The sequence below is a fragment of the Pieris brassicae genome, chromosome 1 (genome assembly GCF_905147105.1).
Source record: "Pieris brassicae chromosome 1, ilPieBrab1.1, whole genome shotgun sequence".
Lineage (NCBI taxonomy): Eukaryota > Metazoa > Arthropoda > Insecta > Lepidoptera > Pieridae > Pieris > Pieris brassicae.
Genome location: NC_059665.1, coordinates 8,715,305 through 8,736,157, shown reverse-complemented (window position 1 = coordinate 8,736,157; position 20,853 = coordinate 8,715,305). Strand labels below are relative to the sequence as shown.

At 35.6% G+C, this 20,853-nt stretch overlaps 2 protein-coding genes across 3 annotated transcripts; both read right to left on the bottom strand.

Annotated features, from left to right (window-relative positions):
* Positions 1-1,940: 1,940 nt before the first annotated feature.
* Positions 1,941-10,483, bottom strand: LOC123711047 (facilitated trehalose transporter Tret1-like). 2 transcript variants are annotated; one of them, XM_045663446.1, is made up of 8 exons: positions 10,376-10,483; positions 8,176-8,331; positions 7,676-7,874; positions 6,818-7,008; positions 6,189-6,447; positions 4,974-5,103; positions 2,578-2,689; positions 1,941-2,228 (listed from the first exon to the last, which is right to left on the bottom strand). In XM_045663446.1, exons 1-8 carry the CDS (start codon positions 10,413-10,415, stop codon positions 1,960-1,962), a joined length of 1,356 nt encoding a protein of 451 aa, XP_045519402.1. In that variant the 5' UTR covers positions 10,416-10,483; the 3' UTR covers positions 1,941-1,959. The 2 variants fall into 2 exon arrangements, with proteins under 2 accessions (XP_045519402.1, XP_045519410.1); XM_045663454.1 differs by lacking the exon at positions 1,941-2,228 and adding an exon at positions 2,859-2,996 and having other exon boundaries at positions 2,656-2,689.
* A 4,737-nt stretch (positions 10,484-15,220) lies between these two features.
* LOC123710775 (facilitated trehalose transporter Tret1-like) lies at positions 15,221-20,467 on the bottom strand. Its single transcript, XM_045662963.1, has 7 exons — positions 20,384-20,467; positions 19,793-19,948; positions 19,151-19,349; positions 18,178-18,368; positions 16,554-16,936; positions 16,075-16,186; positions 15,221-15,614 (listed from the first exon to the last, which is right to left on the bottom strand). The coding sequence occupies exons 1-7, from the start codon at positions 20,421-20,423 to the stop codon at positions 15,349-15,351; spliced, it is 1,347 nt and encodes a 448-aa protein (XP_045518919.1). The 5' UTR covers positions 20,424-20,467; the 3' UTR covers positions 15,221-15,348.
* Positions 20,468-20,853: the final 386 nt, after the last annotated feature.

The following is a 20,853-nucleotide window of genomic DNA, read 5'->3' as shown; positions in this document are numbered from 1 at the left end:
AGCATGTTCCCACCTTAAACCCGTGAATGCTGGGGTCCCACAAGGCTATGTTCTATCCCCGACCATGTTTCTTCTGCATATGAATGACATGTTGCAACTTAGCTACATTCATTGCTATGCGGACGACAGCACTGGGGATACTCTATACACTGGCCGGGCAGGTATTTCTCGGGCAGTTGTCGATGAGTACCGGAACAAACTTGTGTCTGAAGTCGAAACTCTACTACGTGGAGTCTCGGACTGGGGAAGACTAAACCTAGTCCAATTTAACCCCAAGAAGACACAAGTTTGCGCGTTTTCCGCGAAAAAATACCCTTTGTCGCTACTCCTCTTTTCGAAAACACTCTTCTTGAAGCCACAGCCAGCATTGGAATACTTGGCGTTGACATATCGAACGACAGTTCAGTTTCGCGGTCATTTGGAGGGAAAGGCTAAATTAGCCTCCAAAAAGCTTGGTGTGCTCAGCAAGGCGAGACGGTACTTCACTCCAGGCCACCGCTTGCAACTCTATAAAGCGCAAATATGGCCCCACATGGAATACTGTTCTCACCTCTGGGTGGGGGCTCCCCAGTACCAGCTCCTTCCACTTGACCGTATCCAACGAAGAGCGGTTCGAATCGTCGATGACCAATCCCTCTCCGAGCGGCTCGATCCTTTGGCGTAGCTTAGAGATGTGGGGTCACTCTGCATCTGCATCAGCGTGCAAATTCTTAAAAGGCCGGCAACGCACTCGCGAGTCCTCTGGCATTGAGTGTCCATGGGCGGCGGTATCACTTAACATCAGGTGAGCCTCTTGCCCGTTTGCCCCCTATTTTATAAAAAAAATACAATTATTTCATTTTACCTTATGTCTACTAAGATTATTACAGAATTTTACATTTCATTAATTGTAGTAGAATTAGTACTATCATTATTATCGTTATAACATATTTTTGTTATTAATGGCGCGTAACGTAATAATGTGACGCGTAACCGAAAAATGTGACGGAAAATTTTTTACAACGCCGATACAGAAGTTTCACTTCAAAAACAATACAAATAAAAACAAAAGTTATACTGATACGAATTGGAAAGGAATTCATTAGATCTTAGCAAATAATATCGAAAAATGATTAGAATAATAATAGTATTTGTTTGTACTTCAGCAGCGTTCCGTGGATATAGAACCAAACGAAAATATCAAAGCCATTATCGTACGAGAATTCATATAGTGAATAAATCTAAATGTTATGTTTAGAGTATATAGAGAACTCATTTGTTAATACGTTCCGCTATTCCTATCGGCTAAAAAACCCCGTCTTTTTAACACAACAATTGGCTTATATATTCTAAAAAACTAAAGTCGAATTAAATAACTAATTTACATATACTTCTTGCAATAAATTATATTGCAAAATTCGAATAATGTGATACATTAGTCTTTGACGTTCAACATTTAAATTCATTTAACAATTGTATATCTATAATCTAAAATGGAACGTGTGTTATGTGAGATAACGCCTTAAACATAAAATAATACATAAGTCCCTGTCGTTAGATCCTTTGCTTATCGCGAGACAGATTTTATTTAAGAAAGAGAGAAATTATATACCTATTGCAGACACGATTATTTACTCATTAAAACACACTCAAAAGGGATTTAGCCCAAACTCAGCATGGAAACAAACGTGTCCATCCTAAGACGTTTTCAGTTAAGTAGTCGTTTTGCAACAATTTGTTACCAGCGCATACTGCTTTATTGGACATGTAACACGCAGAGATCCGAAAAGTCTAGAAAAACTCATCGTGACTGACAAAGACCTCGAGATCGATCCCCTTCTCGCTGTACCGATCAAGTAACCCTTACAGGTATAGCAGAAGACAGGAGAGAGTGATGGTACTTGGGTGGCGCCAATTACACTTGGCTTGAATGAAAGTATCTTTTGTTAAGTCATATTTAAAATACCACAACATATAATACTATCTACTCAGCATTTCTTGTATTTCATTCAAACTCTTTCCCTTCGTTTCTGGCACACACTTTAAGGTAAACATAAACGCAACCAGACAGGAGCAGGAAAATATCCAGAAAGTGACATCACCGCCCAGGATCTTGACCATGGAACCAAAACTAGTGGCCACACCGAAACCAATAAGCCACGCGGTGGTCATGGAAACCGCTGAACCCGTGCTACGAGCATTACCTCGAAACATCTCACCGACCAAAGCGCTCGGCATAGTTCCAAAACCTGCGAAAGATATAATTAATAAATGTTCGCATCAATTAATAATAAGATTAAACTTCAAAAACTGAATTATGAATAAGATTAAACAAAAATAGATTATGTAGGAAAAGTTATTTTCGTTATTTTCCGAGCGTTTCATCCAATAATAATGGATATATGTAAAAATAATAACATTCGTAAATTTATTTGATACGGTGAAAATTTTACTGAAATATCTTTTGACTTAATCATTAATCTTTTGAAAAAAATATATTTTTTCTAAGTTCTTCGAGGTTAACAATGTTTACTTTATTATAGTGATTGTTTTTCACTATAGATTTAAAGTGTGATTGAAATTGTGACTAAAACTTACCTATTTCATATGAAAAGAAATACATAATAAGTGAAAGCAAAGGCAGCCAACCAATCTCTGATATAATAGAATTCTGAACTCGCGCCAAGTGAAAATAGGTACCAAGAATCAACTGAAAGTAAATAAAATGTTATAATTATATAATGAAATCAATAAATTATTGCTCTGTACCTGGATCAGGCTTATAAGAGGAATACTAGGTTCTACCCGCATCTTTACCCGCGTATGTTATATGTATTTTGCCAAGATTTTTAACAGAAAAAAACCAGTGGCGCTACAACCTTTTACATCCAGGCCTCAGAATGATATGTCATTGCGATCATCATTTTTTCTAAAAGGCGATCAGCCTTCTGTGCCTGGCACGCCGTCAAACTTCACTTTGTGGATATGCCGGTTACCTCGTGATGTTTTCCTTCACTCTACGAACAAATGTAAAATCCGCACATAGACAAAAAGTCCATTAGTGAACAGATGGAAAGCAGACTCACTAACTCAGAGGATGAGGATCAAAGTCGAAAGCCCAACACTTCTATTTTAAATAAAACCATAATGAATGGAACCAAAACCTCAGGAATAACGATGTAGTAGGCCCTTGAGTTTATCTGTGCTTGTTGATACAAATTAATGCAAATAATGTAAATTGTTTATAGAAATTAATGGTTTCAATCTCTCGCAAACTTTAAATCAAGTCACTAAGAAATCGTGTATTATAGAACAAAACTTTGACTGCACAATGTACATACAAGTCCGTTCACCTCGTCTTGCTGAATCACAATCATAATTAATGTTTAACTAGTCTGGCCATAAATACTTTTACATTTTTTTTTTTTTAACTTTTCAATTATTTTGAATTTGGAACACGTATATTATTTTAAAAACTTCTTTCGATTTTGCGCTATTATACATTTGTTTTCGTGATCATTATCAAATTAATCATGAAATTGGGGTGTTAAAGAAAATAGAATTGCAGTGATCGCCTTTCATGTAGTGGGTATCGAGCCATCGTCAAATTTGCGACACTTCAAAAGCTTGGTATTAGCCGTAGGTCATACTATCAACAGATATAAAAATCACTTCATCGTTCAGAACGCTGTCTGCCGCGATACGCAGGTGAAAAGCACAGAAATATCCTCTTTACTGATTAAACAATTTTCAGGATTGAAATGAATTAGCTTAATGATAAAATGTATGCTCACAGTTCTAGAGAATCAGCTCAAGTGGTTCGAAAGGTCACTATCCCGCATCAGTAATGGTTTGGTGGGCCGTGTCTTCAAGGATCAAGGAGTCACAAAACTACATGTGAAGTGAAACCTTCAGCCAAAGTGTATCAAGATACAGTCTTGGATCTTTTTGTGAAACCTCTCAGCAATACACTATTTAAAAATATACCGTAGACTTTCCAGCAGGATTCTACACCTGATCACAAGACACGAACTACCCCAGCCTGGCTTGAAACCAACGTTCCGGACTTTATAAGATCTGAAGACCTCTCTAGCCCCGACCGGTGAGGTCGACCCTTAGACTTCAAATTATGGTCAGTTTTAGAGGATGGCCTGCTCTAAACGACACGGCGACATTGAGTTTCTTAAAGAGTCTTTGCAGCAAGCAGTGACGAATTTTCCATTGGAAACATGGCATAGATGCATGGCCAAACAGATAAAAGGCCAATATTATATAGCCAAAGGTGGCCATTTCGAATAGAATATTTTTATTTTTTGCCGTATAACAATGCCGTGTAATAATATTACATTACTTCGTTTAAACAATGTGTGCTTGTACTAGTGTACACACGTAAGAAGTAAAACTTCTTTATGACCGTATTTTTCGAAACATGATCTACTATATGCAACTTTACATAAATTGGTTAAATACAGTTAAATTAGATAAAGATTAACAAATATTTTATTATCATAGACATGAAGACAAATACTACAATTATTTCATTTTGCCTTATTACTACTAAGATTATTACAGAATTTCATTTATTGTAATAGAATTATTACTATCATTGTTGTCGTTATTATATATTTTTGTTCTCTTCGAATCAGCCGTGGTAGGAACAAAAAAAATGGCGCGTAACAGAAAATGTGATGCCTGCCTGCATTTTTTCCAACGCCGATAAAGAAGTTTCACTTCAAAAAAAGCATTTTCATTTGTAACAGAACTTATGGCTGGACTAGGTATATGTACTTCTAAGCCTATTTTTGTTTCAATTGTTCACTTTTTTGTTCAGTGTTTACTCCAGCTGTCATTTCCTGATAGTATGACCCCACAATACAATAATCAGTGGTGCTGGTGACGGCAACATAAAGCCGAGTTATGCCAATTTTATACGATATAATTAAAATAGTTGTAATTGGAAAATAATATGATAGTGTTATTTTTAAAGTACTTACCAGGCTACAAGCACAAAATGCTGTCGATACAAGTAGTAATATTCTTCTACCAGCTCGTTCGACAATAAAAGGTGCTATCATACTAGCGACTAGCCTTGTGCTTCCTATCACTATTGTAGCTATGTCAGGCCTAAAATATTTTTAACGCATTGAATAAAAAATCAATTAACTGCCGAAACCCGGGATTGAACCTTTAGATCTTCAGTCTAACGCTAACCCAACTGAGCTATTTCGGCTATATATTACTTAATTAGAAATTACGTTATATAAGTTATAGCTGAAAGTTCTATAATTTCTATAAACATTTTTAAAAATTCTAGATTGCTCTACGGAAATTAAGAAAATTACAACTAATAAGATTTAATTGTTAGTTAGCAATCCAGTATATAATTTATAGCGTCAATTTCTATACACACTTATTTATATATTTTTTGTTGTGTATGATGTATTAAACCATATAGTTCATTGTTTGGTAATTGCAATATGTTTATACACGTTATAAACCTATAACCAAGTACTATACAGGTGTGGTGTTTTAAACACCAACTAAAAGGAAAATACATGAAATACTAAGATAATAAATGTTTACGTTACAGAACATCCCAGAGGTTACAGAACACTATCGTTTCGAGGCTACTATACTGTACTCGTACAGGAGTTCTTAGATTACAAATTTAGATAGATAGAATAAAGATTTAGATATAATCTTTATTTTTTAATCTTTGTTTTGGGTTGTATATTGCCATAGGATACAGGGTAAGAAGTCCTAGTCAGTATTCTGTATAAAACAGATTTGACAATACCATCTAGTAGTATGCTGTCAAATAGTGAAATCAAAAATATTTAAAAGAAATCACAGTCAACAAGTGAGGCTCAAAAAAGTTTACAGTGGTTGTAGGAAAAAAAGATCACAGTCTCCTCTCTTGTTTAAAAAAAGATCATTGTCTATGGACCCTGATCTTTTTTGATCCTGACCTCCTTTATTTATTAGAATATGACCAAATAAATAATTTAATTTGCTTTAAATCATAATATGAGATATCGGCTTTGATTTGACTGATAGTGGGGATTTTTCAACTCGTCCACCACAATATGTCCTATATACTACCAGTTCAATTTTCATATATATTTTTTTTAATATTAATCAAAATGTAATTGATCGTTATGCTCTGGACTGAGGGAGTAAATTAAATTCTCTTATTGATTAAAACAAACCTTATAGACGATCCAGCCATCTGAAAGATAGTTGTTGCAAAAAATAAGACGGCCGCTACACCACTAGTCTGTTGCAATGTGCACAAAGTTAGTGTTATTCTCAGGCTTCGTCTGTTAGCCTTGACTGTAAATATTTTAAACCAGGCTTTCCAGCTATTTGCTTCGTCTGGATTCGTGCCTCTCACTGATTCAAATATGCTTTCTAGATCTTCAACTCTGCCTAAGGATCTAAGTGTATTTTTTGCTTCTATTTCTTTACCTGTAATCGTATTTAATTATCCTATATCAACGGATAAATAAAACAAAAAAGAAATGGTAGTAATATCACCCTTGTTCTAGGCCTCGCCAACAATTTCTATATTTTTCTCATTCGACTGTTTTTTTCCAATAGATAAGTTGGTGATCAGCCTTCTGTGCCTGACACGTTTTAAGTCTAAGGCGACACGGCATGCCTTCATTTAAATGTCATATTTCATGGGATTTTTTCCTTCACGTGCGAATGTTTCATGTGCAGGTAGATATAAAGGTTCTTTAGAAGGTTCGAAGTCACGACCCCACTGATGAGAGTTTCACACTGAAGCTAGATGAACACTGCCCAATATCAATCAATTGATTTGAATAATTGTTACCTTTTATCGCGTAATAAACTGGTGATTCCGGGATGAAATATATACCTATAACATGCACTATGTTAATAAGTAGGACAAAATAGCCCGTCATTTTATAGGAGACAAACGGACCGACACAATAGGCAGCTAGAGTACCAGAAATTCCCACTATTGATGTAGAAGTTAGTAGAATACCACGAATATTTGTGGACCTGAAAGTGTAAAAGATTTTGCGAAACTGTTTTATATAAAAACCTAAGTATATATTTTTATATCTAATAATAAAGCATAAGTAGTGGTGTAAATCTTATCTATACATTCCGTCTACAATCCAAAAATACGACTGGCTTATGAACACACCATACGCAGTGTTAGAGCTGCTTCTGAGATCTAGTATGTAGTTTCACACTTTATTCATTCACACACTGACTCACTCACACACTGACTCACTCACACAGTCACACGGTTATCGAAACGCCTTAAAAAATCAATAATAAATAAAATAAAAGAATAATTTTAAGGAATTTATGATTATGCCTATCTTATGTAATTTAATACATTTTTATTTTTTCTTTACTCTTACTTCTGAATTGCAGCTGAATTTCATCATCAGACATGGAGGCATAACACGAAACTCCACCTGTATCACTTCAACATTTATCGTTACATAACTGAGCGTCTTTTTAGAGCAATTTTTGGTGCGTACCACCATCGTGTGGAACCAACTGCCCACTGAAGTATTTTATATTCATTAGTATTTTAGGGTCGTTCAAGAAAAGAGCGTACTAATTCTTTTAAGGCTCTCGCGAGCCTTCTGTCATTGAGAATGTCCATTTTGCTTATAGACTTTTAAAGTATGTTATTACCGTATATACTTACGCTATTTCTCCTACGTATACTAAATTACTAACAGTCACCATTCCCATACCGAGTCCGCTTATGATTCGTATAGCGAAAATCGTTGCTATATTTTTCGTTGTAACAATAAGTATTATTGCCGCTAAGTTCAACATTCCACCAAAGAATAGGCATGGCTTTCTTCCCACTATATTTGATAGGTAACTGGGTATGTAGGGACCTAAAAAGCATAGCATAGCTTAATTTTATCTATCCCATTAAGACCATAATTATGCTCAAAGGTGTAATTAAAAATCCTTTTTACGGTCTCTTCAAAATATATATAAAGTACATTTCTTAATAGTTTATATGTCTTGAAAAACAAACAATAATTAAAACTACTTACAACTACTACTACTACTACTTAATACATAACTGTCAGTCCGTAACAAGAAACCAACGATAGCCGAGCGATTTCTATATAACTTCTAGACAATAAATTATTTCTTAAAACTCGTTATCCATATCCGATATCCACTCACCAACAATAGATCCTAAATACAAGAGTGAACCTATCCAGGATACCTGTACATCTGTGATGGTCTCTTTCAATGGGCTTTGACTCAAATCTTGTAGTTTCGGTATGATCGGAGCGGACCAACCCACGCTATATCCATCTATGAATTGACCAATGTTCACTGGAAAATAAGTAAAATATTGTGGCATTGAATATAATTTTCGAAAGTATACCAAAAAGAAAAAAAACGTTAATAGTCGGGTCACTAGGCGAGTAAGTTTGCCTAGCCAAAAGTTCCTACAAAGTACGGTTAGAGTATGCTGACGTTTGACAGTTTATGATGACAGTTTAGCCTTTAACAGACGTTTAGCTTTTATTTATTGTCTAAATTATAGATAAAAAAAAACTAAGCCTAAGCCGAGCGTTCATGCAAGAGTACGGCACAAGAGAGGCACTAGCGTTTAGCTTGTGATGCATTTATCTCTCTTCCACTTCATCAGCCGATTCGTCCGACTAAAAAAGAGACAACGCCAGCACACAACTTATACGTGAACTATTTTGTCAATGTTTATAAAGTGAAGTAAAAAGTTATTGTAAATTAGCACATTTTTAATGTAATTAATCTGTATAATTTGAGAAAATAAAAATATTTGAATGATCAAGTGCTGTTAGGTAATTTATAGAAAAAACTGTAATTGTCAATTAACTCCTTAAATATTAGTCGCAAATAATCGCAAACTTTATGATAACTAATTATTTAATATTGTGCCAAAGCTACAGCATTTTTTTTAAAAAAAACGACTCCTAAGCCCACAGACGGCGCAGAGCAACTCGGTACCTAGGTAACACTGAAAATGTTTAGAAAACGGCTTAATGTAGAAAGTTGCCAATACTTTTATTGTTTTTCGAAGTAATCTCCGTTCCTCTCCACACATCGTCGCATTCGATAGAACCACTGACAAAAGCAGTGGGCCCATTCGTCCTTAATGGCATTGGCATTGGCTTTGGCATTTTTGTACGCTTTCACCGCATCTTCAGGGCTCGTAAAGCAAATACCTCGAATTTTATCTTTAGTTCTTGGGAATTAATGAAAGTACCAGGACTGTATGGCGGGTGACTCATTATCTCGACACTTGCCATAGTCAAATGTTCAACAGTCTGTTTTGCGAAGTCGGCTGAAGCATTATCGTGGTGAAAGAGGATCCTGCTTCGAGGGCACTGCTGTCAAATTTTTTCCAAGGCAACAGGCAAATAGTGATTGACAAACCAGTCGGCAGTAACTGTCCTTCCACCTTCTGACACAACTGTCGCGAACCCTTCCACAACACAACCTTTCCAACCAAAGAATGAGGCAATCATCTTTTTTCCTTGACTTCTTCCTTTCTTTACCTTAGTGGGCCGATCCTCGAAAGGAAACACCCACAGAGCTGATTGTCTTTTGGTTTCGGGTTCGTAGCAATATAGGTACCCAGCTTTTATCACCTGTGCCCATGTCAAATACAGCATTTGAGTCACCGCCGTTGAACTTATCTAACATTTAGCGACACCAGTCCATGCGAAGGTGTTTCTAGTCGTCGGTTATAGTATGGGGAATCCATCTGGTACAAAGCTTCCTGACGCCTAAATGTTCGTGTAATATTTTTGAACTTGACCAATACCAATGTCTAAGCTTACCGGAATCTGCTAATAGGTCACTCTCTTATCTTTCTCTATCATACCTCGCAGAGCACTGATGTTATATTCAGTTGTCGCTGTTAAAGGACGTCCCTCACGCAGATCATCATCCATATTGCAACGTCCACGCTTAAACTCGTTAAAATTGTAAATTGTATTAGTGTATTTGTAATTGTAAATAGTGGCACGAGATGGGGCTTCATTAAGAAATGCTATTCGCAGCCTATCATAGCTTTGTTATTGATTAAGCCTACAACAAAAGTCATAATAAATCACTGACCGAAAATTTTCTCGCGTTAGGTTCATTTTCACGTGTAACAAGAGTTTTAGATTTGCCGCCAATTCACACAAACAAATGACAAATGAATGCAATATACTACATTATTTTACCAAATAGTTCTAAAATTGAAATTCAAAAAAGTTTTTATTAGCAATGTTTCTAACTGGCCAGGTCTAAACATTTTCAGTGTTATCCACGTATTAAACTGCTAATGAAAATTATCTTTCGTTTGGTTAGTGACTATTTTTAAATAATTATTTCTTATACATACCACACGCCAAAATAAGCACTTGTGTCCGTATACCACTCATCTTATCACTGCACTGGGTACTTGTTTTTTGGTATTCATGAAATTGTTACGTTACAATTGTTGACGCTTCACAAAATAAATGTTGTCAGTATATTTCACATTCAAATTTACATTATGTCGTTCCGTATGTGTCGTAGTTTTATGTTTGCATTAATTTTATTACTAGTAATTGTACATACTTGGACTCATTAATTATGTGGTAATTGGTAAAACTGTTTACATTTTATCAATAGCTTAGTCGATCTGATATATTGTATGTCAATAATAACATTGTTTTCTCAAAGGCATACATTTTTAAAGTACGAGTATATATTACGAACATACGTTTCTTATATTTCCATCTATTTTGAATCGCAATAGCGACTCACCCCAGGTAAAATATTTAACAAAGGAGTATTCATTAAACACTATAGATACACATTAGTTATATGTATAATAAATACAATCTGTAAAATGGATCAATTTAGATCAACTTCTTATATTTTTACTTAAATAAATAATTATAATCTTTAATTATTTATATATAATAAAACATACATACATAGTACAAAGGTACATACAAACGGTACATAGTACAGGTGACCACATAGCTGGTGCTTACCTCGCTCGACGAATAAGTAGCGCAATACAGCGAGGAAATGCTACCAGTGTAAAAAAAGGTACAACAGGGACCAATTTTTTTAAAGTTGTTTTTATTTATTTATTTATTATTATTATTGCTACAATGTAGATAATAAGAATAAGATAATTGTAAATACGGTCATATAAATCAAAATATAGTTTTAATGAAATTATTATGACAAAATTTCCATAACTAGATAGCCTAGTATGCACACATTTCTAGATCACGACTACCTAAGCGACCTACTAACGTAAACTCATTCTACAGTTTGAATTATATTAACGCGACAGCAAAATATCGAGTTACGACATCGTTTATTGTAAATCTTTAGTAACTAATGCATAATGGTCGATTTCCATACTCCTCTAAAAAAACCGCCCGTAGGAAAACTGTGAACTGAAAAAAATAATTATCCCTAATATATTTTTAACAACAAAGAGTAATAAAATTGTATCATCTAATTACACCGTTTAAAATTCATCATAATTTAAATGTAATGTGTATATGTTAATTTATATTTAGACCGATAGCGATACCGTCGACATGTCTTTTTAATGAACAAAAGTTAACAATTGAAAACTTAAGTAAAAATCTGTGGAAATCCTGTTCATTTTAATTATGACTTTATAGAAAAATATATTAATATTTGCTCGGGCATTATTGCTCAGGTAATGACTTCGTTGGCTGCGCAGGCCTATCCCATCACATCCTTCTGGTGCGGTAGGGAGGTGTGGTCATGGGAGTAGCGCAGGTCGTTGAGATTCTCAAGACACATTTGTTGGACTAGCCTTCCCGAAGGTGTCAACTTTGTTCTTGGTCCTATAGCCTAAGTATTAAACGCAACTAAATTGTGCGGGGACCCGTACCAGGATGAAGGCGTCCTGGGGATTGAGTGGCGTAGTGAGCCAGTTGTAGTTGCGCGCTGCACACAACATACCTATCTTTTTTCAGTGAGCAGGTTCCACATATTGGTGGTGTGCGGCGGAAACTGCCTCAGTTGTGGAACGGCGGATGTCGAGGTGCTACGGGTGAAATTCCGTATTCTGCATCGATGTCTGTTATTGAAATTCAGCGGCAGATATTAATCCGAACAACTCCTCTCAACACTCGTCGTAGTAAATTCGTTAGAAGATGTAGAGTAACCCACTCAGATACCCAAGCGTACCACGGAACTAATTTGCGGCTAAGAGCAGAAACTGAGTCAACACTATTACTACTACTTCTAATGGGATAACCGTACCTGCTGCATAGCACCATAAGTAAACTATTAGAGATACTTAGGGCAGCCGACTAATATTTCTACGGCGTTCACTCTAACCATATAGAAGTATATGTAAAAGTTACAGATAGTTTTAATTTACCCGTCTTGGCTCTCTGGATTACCAATGTTTTAAGTTGGAAGGCACAGAAGAAAAACAATCTAAAATAGATAAAAAATAACTAGACTGACAAATAACTCAAGTGATTTTTTTTTAATTGCCCCAAAACAGTTGTTTTTTTTTCAACAAATATCTTATGATTTGGCATATGTATATGTGTTTCTAAATGTGCTGTATTTAATATAAAATCATTGTGATTTATTAACGCGAACACGTCATCGTTTCGACTGCCGTTTTTTATCACACATTACACACATCCCAAACACATTGCTCACATCTAAGTACAGGAGTTATAAGCGTTCTAAACGACACCTTACTTCATTTACGTCATATACTCCGCCATATTCTCACTTTGACAATGAACATGTACGATTCAAGTGACAAAGAAATCAGAAATTGTTAAAGTTACTCCAAATCGCTTAAGGGAAAGTTTTACGCTTCCATCCAACCAAACATACCAAGTCAACCCTGGTTTTATCATTATCGGAATGAAAATCGCTGAATTACATCCGCAATCTCACGTTTGCGTATTGGTCATGCTTGCACCCCTGTTCATGTAGCCAAGCTCCGGATAAGGGATCACTCTATCTGTGAGTGTCGCTTGAGAAGGCACTGTATCTCACATACTATTTAACTGTCCCAAACTAACCTATCCTCTCCATGACGTTCTTCCCCCTAAAGTCCCCCGTCCTTTAAGCGTTAAATACATATCGTAGATTTTTATGGAAATATATACAAAGCAATAAAATTATATATATATATATAGACATAATTCATAAAAAGGATATTTCCAATTTATGAATTTGTTATTGTTGTATTTATTAATGTTGTTAGTCATATTTATGTTGTCTGTGCTGTCTTAAAACTGACAATCGAAATTCAACTAGTTTTTTTAGATGCATATTAAAAATTAACCTAATTATTATTAGGTCCTTACATATGAAATTGGCGTATTTCGTACTGGCCACCTTAATCACGATGTTCTCCTCTTTAGTAAGGAATTCCAAATTCAAATTTGTTCAGCTATTTACTTATGTATTTGTGCTTCGATTCATTTTTTCTGTTTGCGTCACTCATTTTACAGAATGGAAAACTTAAAGTATCGCATTATTTACGAGTACGAGTTCCGCCGTGGCACTAGTGCTGCGGAAACGACTCGAAGGGTGAATGATGTATATGGCGGTCATGTTGCAAAAGAAAACACAGTTCGTTTTTGGTTCCAACGTTTTCGTTCTGGAAATTTCGACCTGCAGAACAAGCCCCGTGGACGGCCTGAGACCCAAGTTGATAATGAAGTATTGAAGACTATTGTGGAAGCGGTTCCATAGCAAACCACGTCCGAGTTAGCTGCGGTGTTAGTGATAAAACTGTTTTAATTCACTTGAAGCAAATTGGGAAGATTAAAAAGCTTGAAAGGTGGGTACCTCACGAATTGACTGAAGCAAACTGGCAAACGCGCGTCGACTGCTGCGTTACATTACTGAACCGGCACAATAATGAAGGTATTTTAAACCGAATCATTACCTGTGATGAAAAATGGATTTTTTACGATAATCGAAGCGCTCAGCGCAATGGTTGGATCCTGGCCAGCCAGCCAAATCCTGCCCCAAGCGAAAATTAACCCCAAAAAAGTTACTTGTAAGCGTTTGGGGACTAGTGCCGGTATTGTTCATTGCAGTTTTCTCAAATCTGGCCAGACTATTGTCAGCAATTGCAAACCATGATGGAAAAGCTAGCGGCTAAACAACCTAGGCTGGTCAATCGCTCCACGCCACTGCTACTTCACGACAACGCTAGACCACACACTGCACAACAGACGGCTACCAAATTAGAAGAGCTTCAATTGGAATGTCTAAGACATCCTCCGTACTCCCCGGACAGATTACCATTTTTTTCGAAATTTGGACAACTTCTTGCAAGGGAAAAAAATTAACTCTGATGGGGCAGTCCAAATCGCCTTCACAGATTTTATTGATTCCCGTCCGATGTTTTTTTTAGTATAGGGATCAATGAACTACCTATGAGATGGCAAAAGTGCATAGAAAACAATGGTTCATACTTTGATTAATTAAATATATTATATTTTAAAATATTCGACTTCTTGTTCCTCCCATACAAAACGCCAAATCATATGTAAGGACCTAATATTTTTACCGATCAAACTCCTTCGTGCCTCTACACGACACTGGCGAAGTTCATTGCAACAACATTGCCATTCTTAAAGCAACTTATATAAAACTACATGTTTGTGCAATAATTTAAATGCTTACAATAAAAAATATAATTGCTGTGTCAACAATTTTAATGTTTAATTATGTATCGGCTCTTCCTGTCCAACAACTTTTTGCAATGTTTAATGCTCCAATAATTGGTTGTGGATCAAGGCGCGATGGGGTGCATGCATATCATGTGTTATGTAAGGTATCTTTATGTAAGCTATCTTTATGGTAATCCATTGAGATTGTTAAGAAAAAGCATTATTTGCGAATGTTTTTTTTTATAAACATGATATTCTTGTATAAATAAGTACGAAGCTTTTAATTATTCATCAGAAGCATTTATTTTGAAAAAAAATCACCACTAACATCACTGGAACAAATCTTAGGAGATATAATAGACATATCATTACTCCACAACAATATAATAGTCAATTATCACGCCCTCATTTATTATGACCACGGATTCATCTTAGCACCGTTATTAGAAATTAAGTTATAAACTATATTTTTTTCATAAATTTATGGTTTGCTTTTTTATGACATAAATAGCATTTTTATTTACAGATTCGAAAAGGACATCCCTAATTTTTGTAAAAGAAAAAAATGAAGAACTTCACTTGAAACTAAATATGTATTGTAAACATTGTAACATTAATGACACAACACTTAGACAAAATCATTAAAGCTACTATTTAACAGTTTTTACATCAAAATTTAACTGAGCATCTCCTGAATTTCATTAAGAGTTTTTCCTTTCGTTTCTGGAAGGCAGAAGTAAGTGAAAAGAAAGGCAAGCACACAGGAACCTCCGAACAGCCAGAACGTAACGTCGCCGCCGAGGGAGTCCACCATGGTGGTGAAGCTAGTGGTGAGAACAAATCCCACCAACCAGGTCATAGTGATAGCGAGAGCCGAGCCATTCGATCGCACGTTAGTTCGAAACATTTCTCCCACAATTGCATTTGGTATAGTTCCGAAACCTAGATTATTTCGTTTAATTCGTATAAATGGGCCAAAGAAAACAAATACTTATACTTATTAATACTTATTTAACTTAATCTAACAGCTGTTTTTATTCTACCCCTTAAGCTTCAGTTTAAAAATAATTTTGTGGTCATAAAAAAACAACAATCTTAGGGTTATTGAGTTATAATTTTATATACTAACTATTTAGAGATAAATACGTTTGCAGTATCAAAGACGATTTGACCTAGCTATGATTATTATATTTTATTATAATTCTATGCAAATATGAATATCAACTCACTCAAGGAAACAACACCGAGGCTTTGGCGTCAGATATCTGTATACGTTTCCTTTATAATTTTTCCTTATGACTAGGAAATCAGCCTCGAATAATCAACACTCGAAATAAACAATCCATTACACAGCCAGGGTTCGAACGCACATTATAAACTGTATGTAATAGTAATAACGTACCTGCTTCATAGCAGAAGAAGTAGACTATTAGAGCTACTAAGGGTAGCCAACCGATAGTTTTTACTACGGTGTTGTTCACTCTATCCAAATAGAAGTATACTCCTAGAACTGACTGAAAATGAAATAAAACAAAACTTTAATTTCCCCACTATCACGCTGAACCTCAAATCTCTCCGGATTCCGAATGTTTTAAATTGGAAGGCACATGCTTGGTATTAGCTAACTTGACACATTTTAGACGACATCTGTTGAATGGATCTTCCCTCGGACCAATAACGGTTTTACCGTTTTAAATTCTGCCATTAATTAAGTTCTTTATTGTTTTCATAATTGGAATCGCAATTGAGAGTTAGAGGGAGAGGGAAAGATTCAACCTTTGCGTTACAATACATCGAAGGATATGTGATACAATTGTCGATGTGATTTCTGATTCAAGTCGTATGTAATACGTTACTTAAATTTGATAAACTAAATCTTACCAGACTAAGAGCACATGCGGCCATTGAAATCAACAACAAGATTTTCCGGCCCGATCGATCTATAAACGTAGGCGCAATTAAACTTGACAATAATCTTGTAACACCAACTATTATTGTCGCTATATGAGGCTCCACAGATGAGCCGGCTTGTGCAAAAATTGTTGTTGCGAAAAATAGTACAACAGCCACACCACTCAATTGTTGAAATGCTCCCAGAATAAATGTTATGAATAAGGACATTCTATTTGATTTTATTGTGAATATTTCCATCCAATCCTGGACTTTTGTCGTCTCTTCTTGCTTTTTAAAGGCGTCCAAACATTTCATGACATCCTCGGAACGTCCCAAAAGACAGAGAGTTTTTGCAGCAGTTAATTCATTTTCTGTAAGTTATTTGTACAGTACACCCAAATGAATAACGCGCATACAGATCCTCGCCAGTGATATTCCCGGAAACTCCCGAATCATTGAATCGTACAATGAGTTTGAACCTTGCATTTTGCACCTTGTTCTATTGTAATAGGACTAAATATCATGTGTACACAATCGAAAAAAAATCGGGCGGTCGGCGGCCGTCGCCGGTGAGTCCAAGGTCAGTCAGTGGTCTTTAAATATTGGCGCTGAATTATCGAATCAAATCTCGTTACTGATAAATCAATATTTATCTCTTTTCGCACAAAATACATAATCCTACCAAATTATGCATGAAGTAAATGGACTTTACCACTCTATATTGACATCGTCTATACGACCGTTGCCGAACAATGGCGAAGATCGCTATGCGTATTCTAACTTTGGGAGCACTGCATCATTGAAATACCTTGAAATGACATGAACGCGACTATATTATTTTGCGGGCCCAATCGTGATGTACATACGTTCCAAAAAAGTACGTGAAAAGTACTCCAAAGATTCGTTCCTTCAAGAAAAGAGCGTTCCATTTCTTAAAACGCCGGCGACGCATTTACGCAATAGGCTCGCTATTGGCAATGTGAGTGTCTATGTGCGGCGGTATCACTTAACATCTGGTAACCTCCTGCCCGTTTGCGTCTTGTTATATAAAAAAGTTATGTAAATAATGTAATAAATTAGCGTAAGAAGAGAAGAACAAAAACTCGAACCCCGGCTGTGGATTGATGGTGTCTATGTGCATTTATCACTCATTCGTACAGTGGAGGAAAATATCTAGAGTATGAGACACAGAAGTAGGTACATCCCTGTTACAAAAATCAAATCATTACAAAACATAAACAGAAATCTAAGGCCCAAACCATATAAGGTAGTAGTGCCAGTATTGTCTTTTGTTAACATAGCTTTTACTCATTAAGAAAACACTTTTTAAACGGATTGAAGCTATGTATTATTATAATAAACTTATAATTATGGACATAAATTTAAATTTTTTCCGACGTTTCGCGTGCTTTACAGCGTGTGTGATTACGGTGACTGAAGACAAAATATAATAATAATACATAGCTTCAATCCGTTTAAAAAGTGTTTTCTTAGTAGTGCTACTGTTTTTTTTTTCATTATTAACAAGACTTAAGAATTTCTGTGGTAATTCATACATAACCTGACCATAACCAGATTATTATGACATGTGAATATTGAAAACAACATTTACCTTTCATTGCATGATATATGGGTGATTCAGGTACGAAAAATAGACCAAACACATGCAGTGTGGATATTGCCAGTGCTATGTACCCTGTAGTTACATACGAAACATATGGTGCTACCACATAAACGAGGAGAGTCCCCGATATCCCAATAATAGACGTCGAAGTTAAGAGAATCCCTCGAATATGGGTTGATCTGAAAAAAAAAATAATTTCACGTTAAGAATGTCATAGTTGATGATCAAATTATAGACGATAGTAGCTTTACCATGAGTGTAACAGCTAGTGTAACAAGACACCTCCAGTATGCAATGCGGTTTTAACGACCGGGTGTCTTGTTTCATAATCTTACACCTAGTTCTTTGTGTTTTATGTTTTCTACATTATGTGGCGTCATCAAAATTAAGACATAAAAACCAAGTTGAGCATAAAGTAAAAACCATAGCTCTAACGCAAGTTCAGCTCTGTACATCGAGGGCAAACAACGTACATGGTGAGATAACGTTGAGGCATTTGCTACCGAGGCTAATAAATGGTCTACCCAGTCAGTTATTAGATAGCCTTACGTTAACCAACATAAAAAGTTATGTAAAGTACAAACTACTTTTATATCCATTTGTCGTGTCCCTAAACAATACTGCTATGGTTACAAACCATAGTGGTTTTCTAATGTAATATATTATGACTTTTTTATATTAGGTATTCTGTAATATAAATATCAAAAATACTACTTTTTTTAATTAAATAGCAGGCAAACGGGCAAGAGGCTCACCTGATGTTAAGCGATACCGCCACCCATGGACACTCACATTGCCAGAAGGCTCGCAAGTGCGTTGCCGGCCTTTCAAGAAAGAGGTGATACGGTTGGTATTTGTGTGGTACTACTTTTGTAACAGTAGAGTAAGATAATCAATTGATTCTAATAATTATTGACTTTAAGTCTTCTTAAATACAAGTGTTGAAACGAAATGAACTTACGCAATTTCTCCAATATAAACAATATTTCCTACAGTTGTGATACCCATACCAAGACCACTCATGACTCTGATTGCATACACCATGGCAATATTCTTTGTGGTCACCACCAAGACATAAGAAATGATATTCAAGAAACCGCCAATGATCAAGCATGGTTTTCTTCCAATTAGATTCGCCAGAACCCCAGTTACGTATGGACCTAAAATTTATCAGCTGCCTTCAATTATGTCTATATATCTGTCTGACCTAGTGTGTGTTGTTGAATGAAATACAAATTATACCAAACTTATTTTGTCTAACCTCTGGGGTGACGTTACAGATCGTGTAATTGTTATTAGGGGTGTCAATTAGGGGGGTAAATTATTATATATATAGCTGCGTTGCATATTGTCTTTAACATTTTTCTGATTTACAATAGAGAAAGAGACAAAAGTAAAAAACAGGAAGAGATTCTGCGTAGTACTTAGCTGTGCCTCGCGTTAATTCAGTCGTAGCGTATTATACAACCTTGGGTACCATTTGGCAATCAATACAGGCAATATTCAAGACAGTTTTGTAATGCCACCAGCAGTTATTTACGTCAAACAGACGTTACTTTAAATTGTGTAAAAATAAGTATCGCCTTCATAGCAAATTACATACCTACCAAAGCACCAATATACAAAAGTGACCCCACCCAAGAAGCCTCAAAATCCGTGATTGGTTCCGGCAATGGATTATCCAAGACATCCTTCATTTTAGGTATAATTGGTGCTGACCAGCCAACGCTGTAGCCAACTATAATCTGGCCTATGTTCACTGAAATTTATTTATTTATTTACAAAAGCTTGCCAACGCTCGGCAAACTCATTCATTGGTACATAAGAAAAATCTGAAGAAAAATTGATCAGTGTGACAATACGGTATAAGGTAACAATCCTCAATAAAACTTATTATTACAAATAGTGATTAGTATTAGCCTAGTGGCTTGATCGAGGTACCTCATCTTTGAGGTTATATATTCAAACTCTGGCTGTCCACCAATAAACATTTCCTTCAATGTACACATATAAGACTCGCTCATACGGTGAAAGAAAACAACGTTAGGTTAGTTAGTTCTTTACAAATTCGTTTTGCGTTAGTGGGTATTCTTAGTTATTATATACCGTTATCGGAATGCACTCAAACTCATATAATCTTTACTATATATATATCTATATATTTATATATTATTTTAAATAAAATGTTACTTACAACATGAAACAATCAATATTTGATATTTCAGATTTTCCATTTTAAATTTTGTCCCAAGTTCTATATACTCGTAATTATTGTCTTCCATTGAGACGAACTGCAATACGGACAATCCTCAATTATTCATTCGACTTATCTATATAAAATGTAAGTGTTTTGCTAATTGATTGATGAAAATCTTGGTATAATTATCAAATACGTATTATTAGGGTCCCGTAGCGAAGTTATTTCCATATTATATTACGTACCTTTACGTACATGTCCTCTCTTTTACTTCTAAAATAGGAGAGTGAGGATTAAAAAACAAATTGATCTTCCAACAAAATTGATTTTAACCAGATATAGTCAGCATTTTTGAAACATGCGTTTTTGTCGAAGAAAAGGGAGAGAGCGATTGACACCGATTGAGAGTGAGAAAGTGCGAACGTAGCATGAAGCAAATAGCCATGGACGAGAATTGGGGGCAAGCA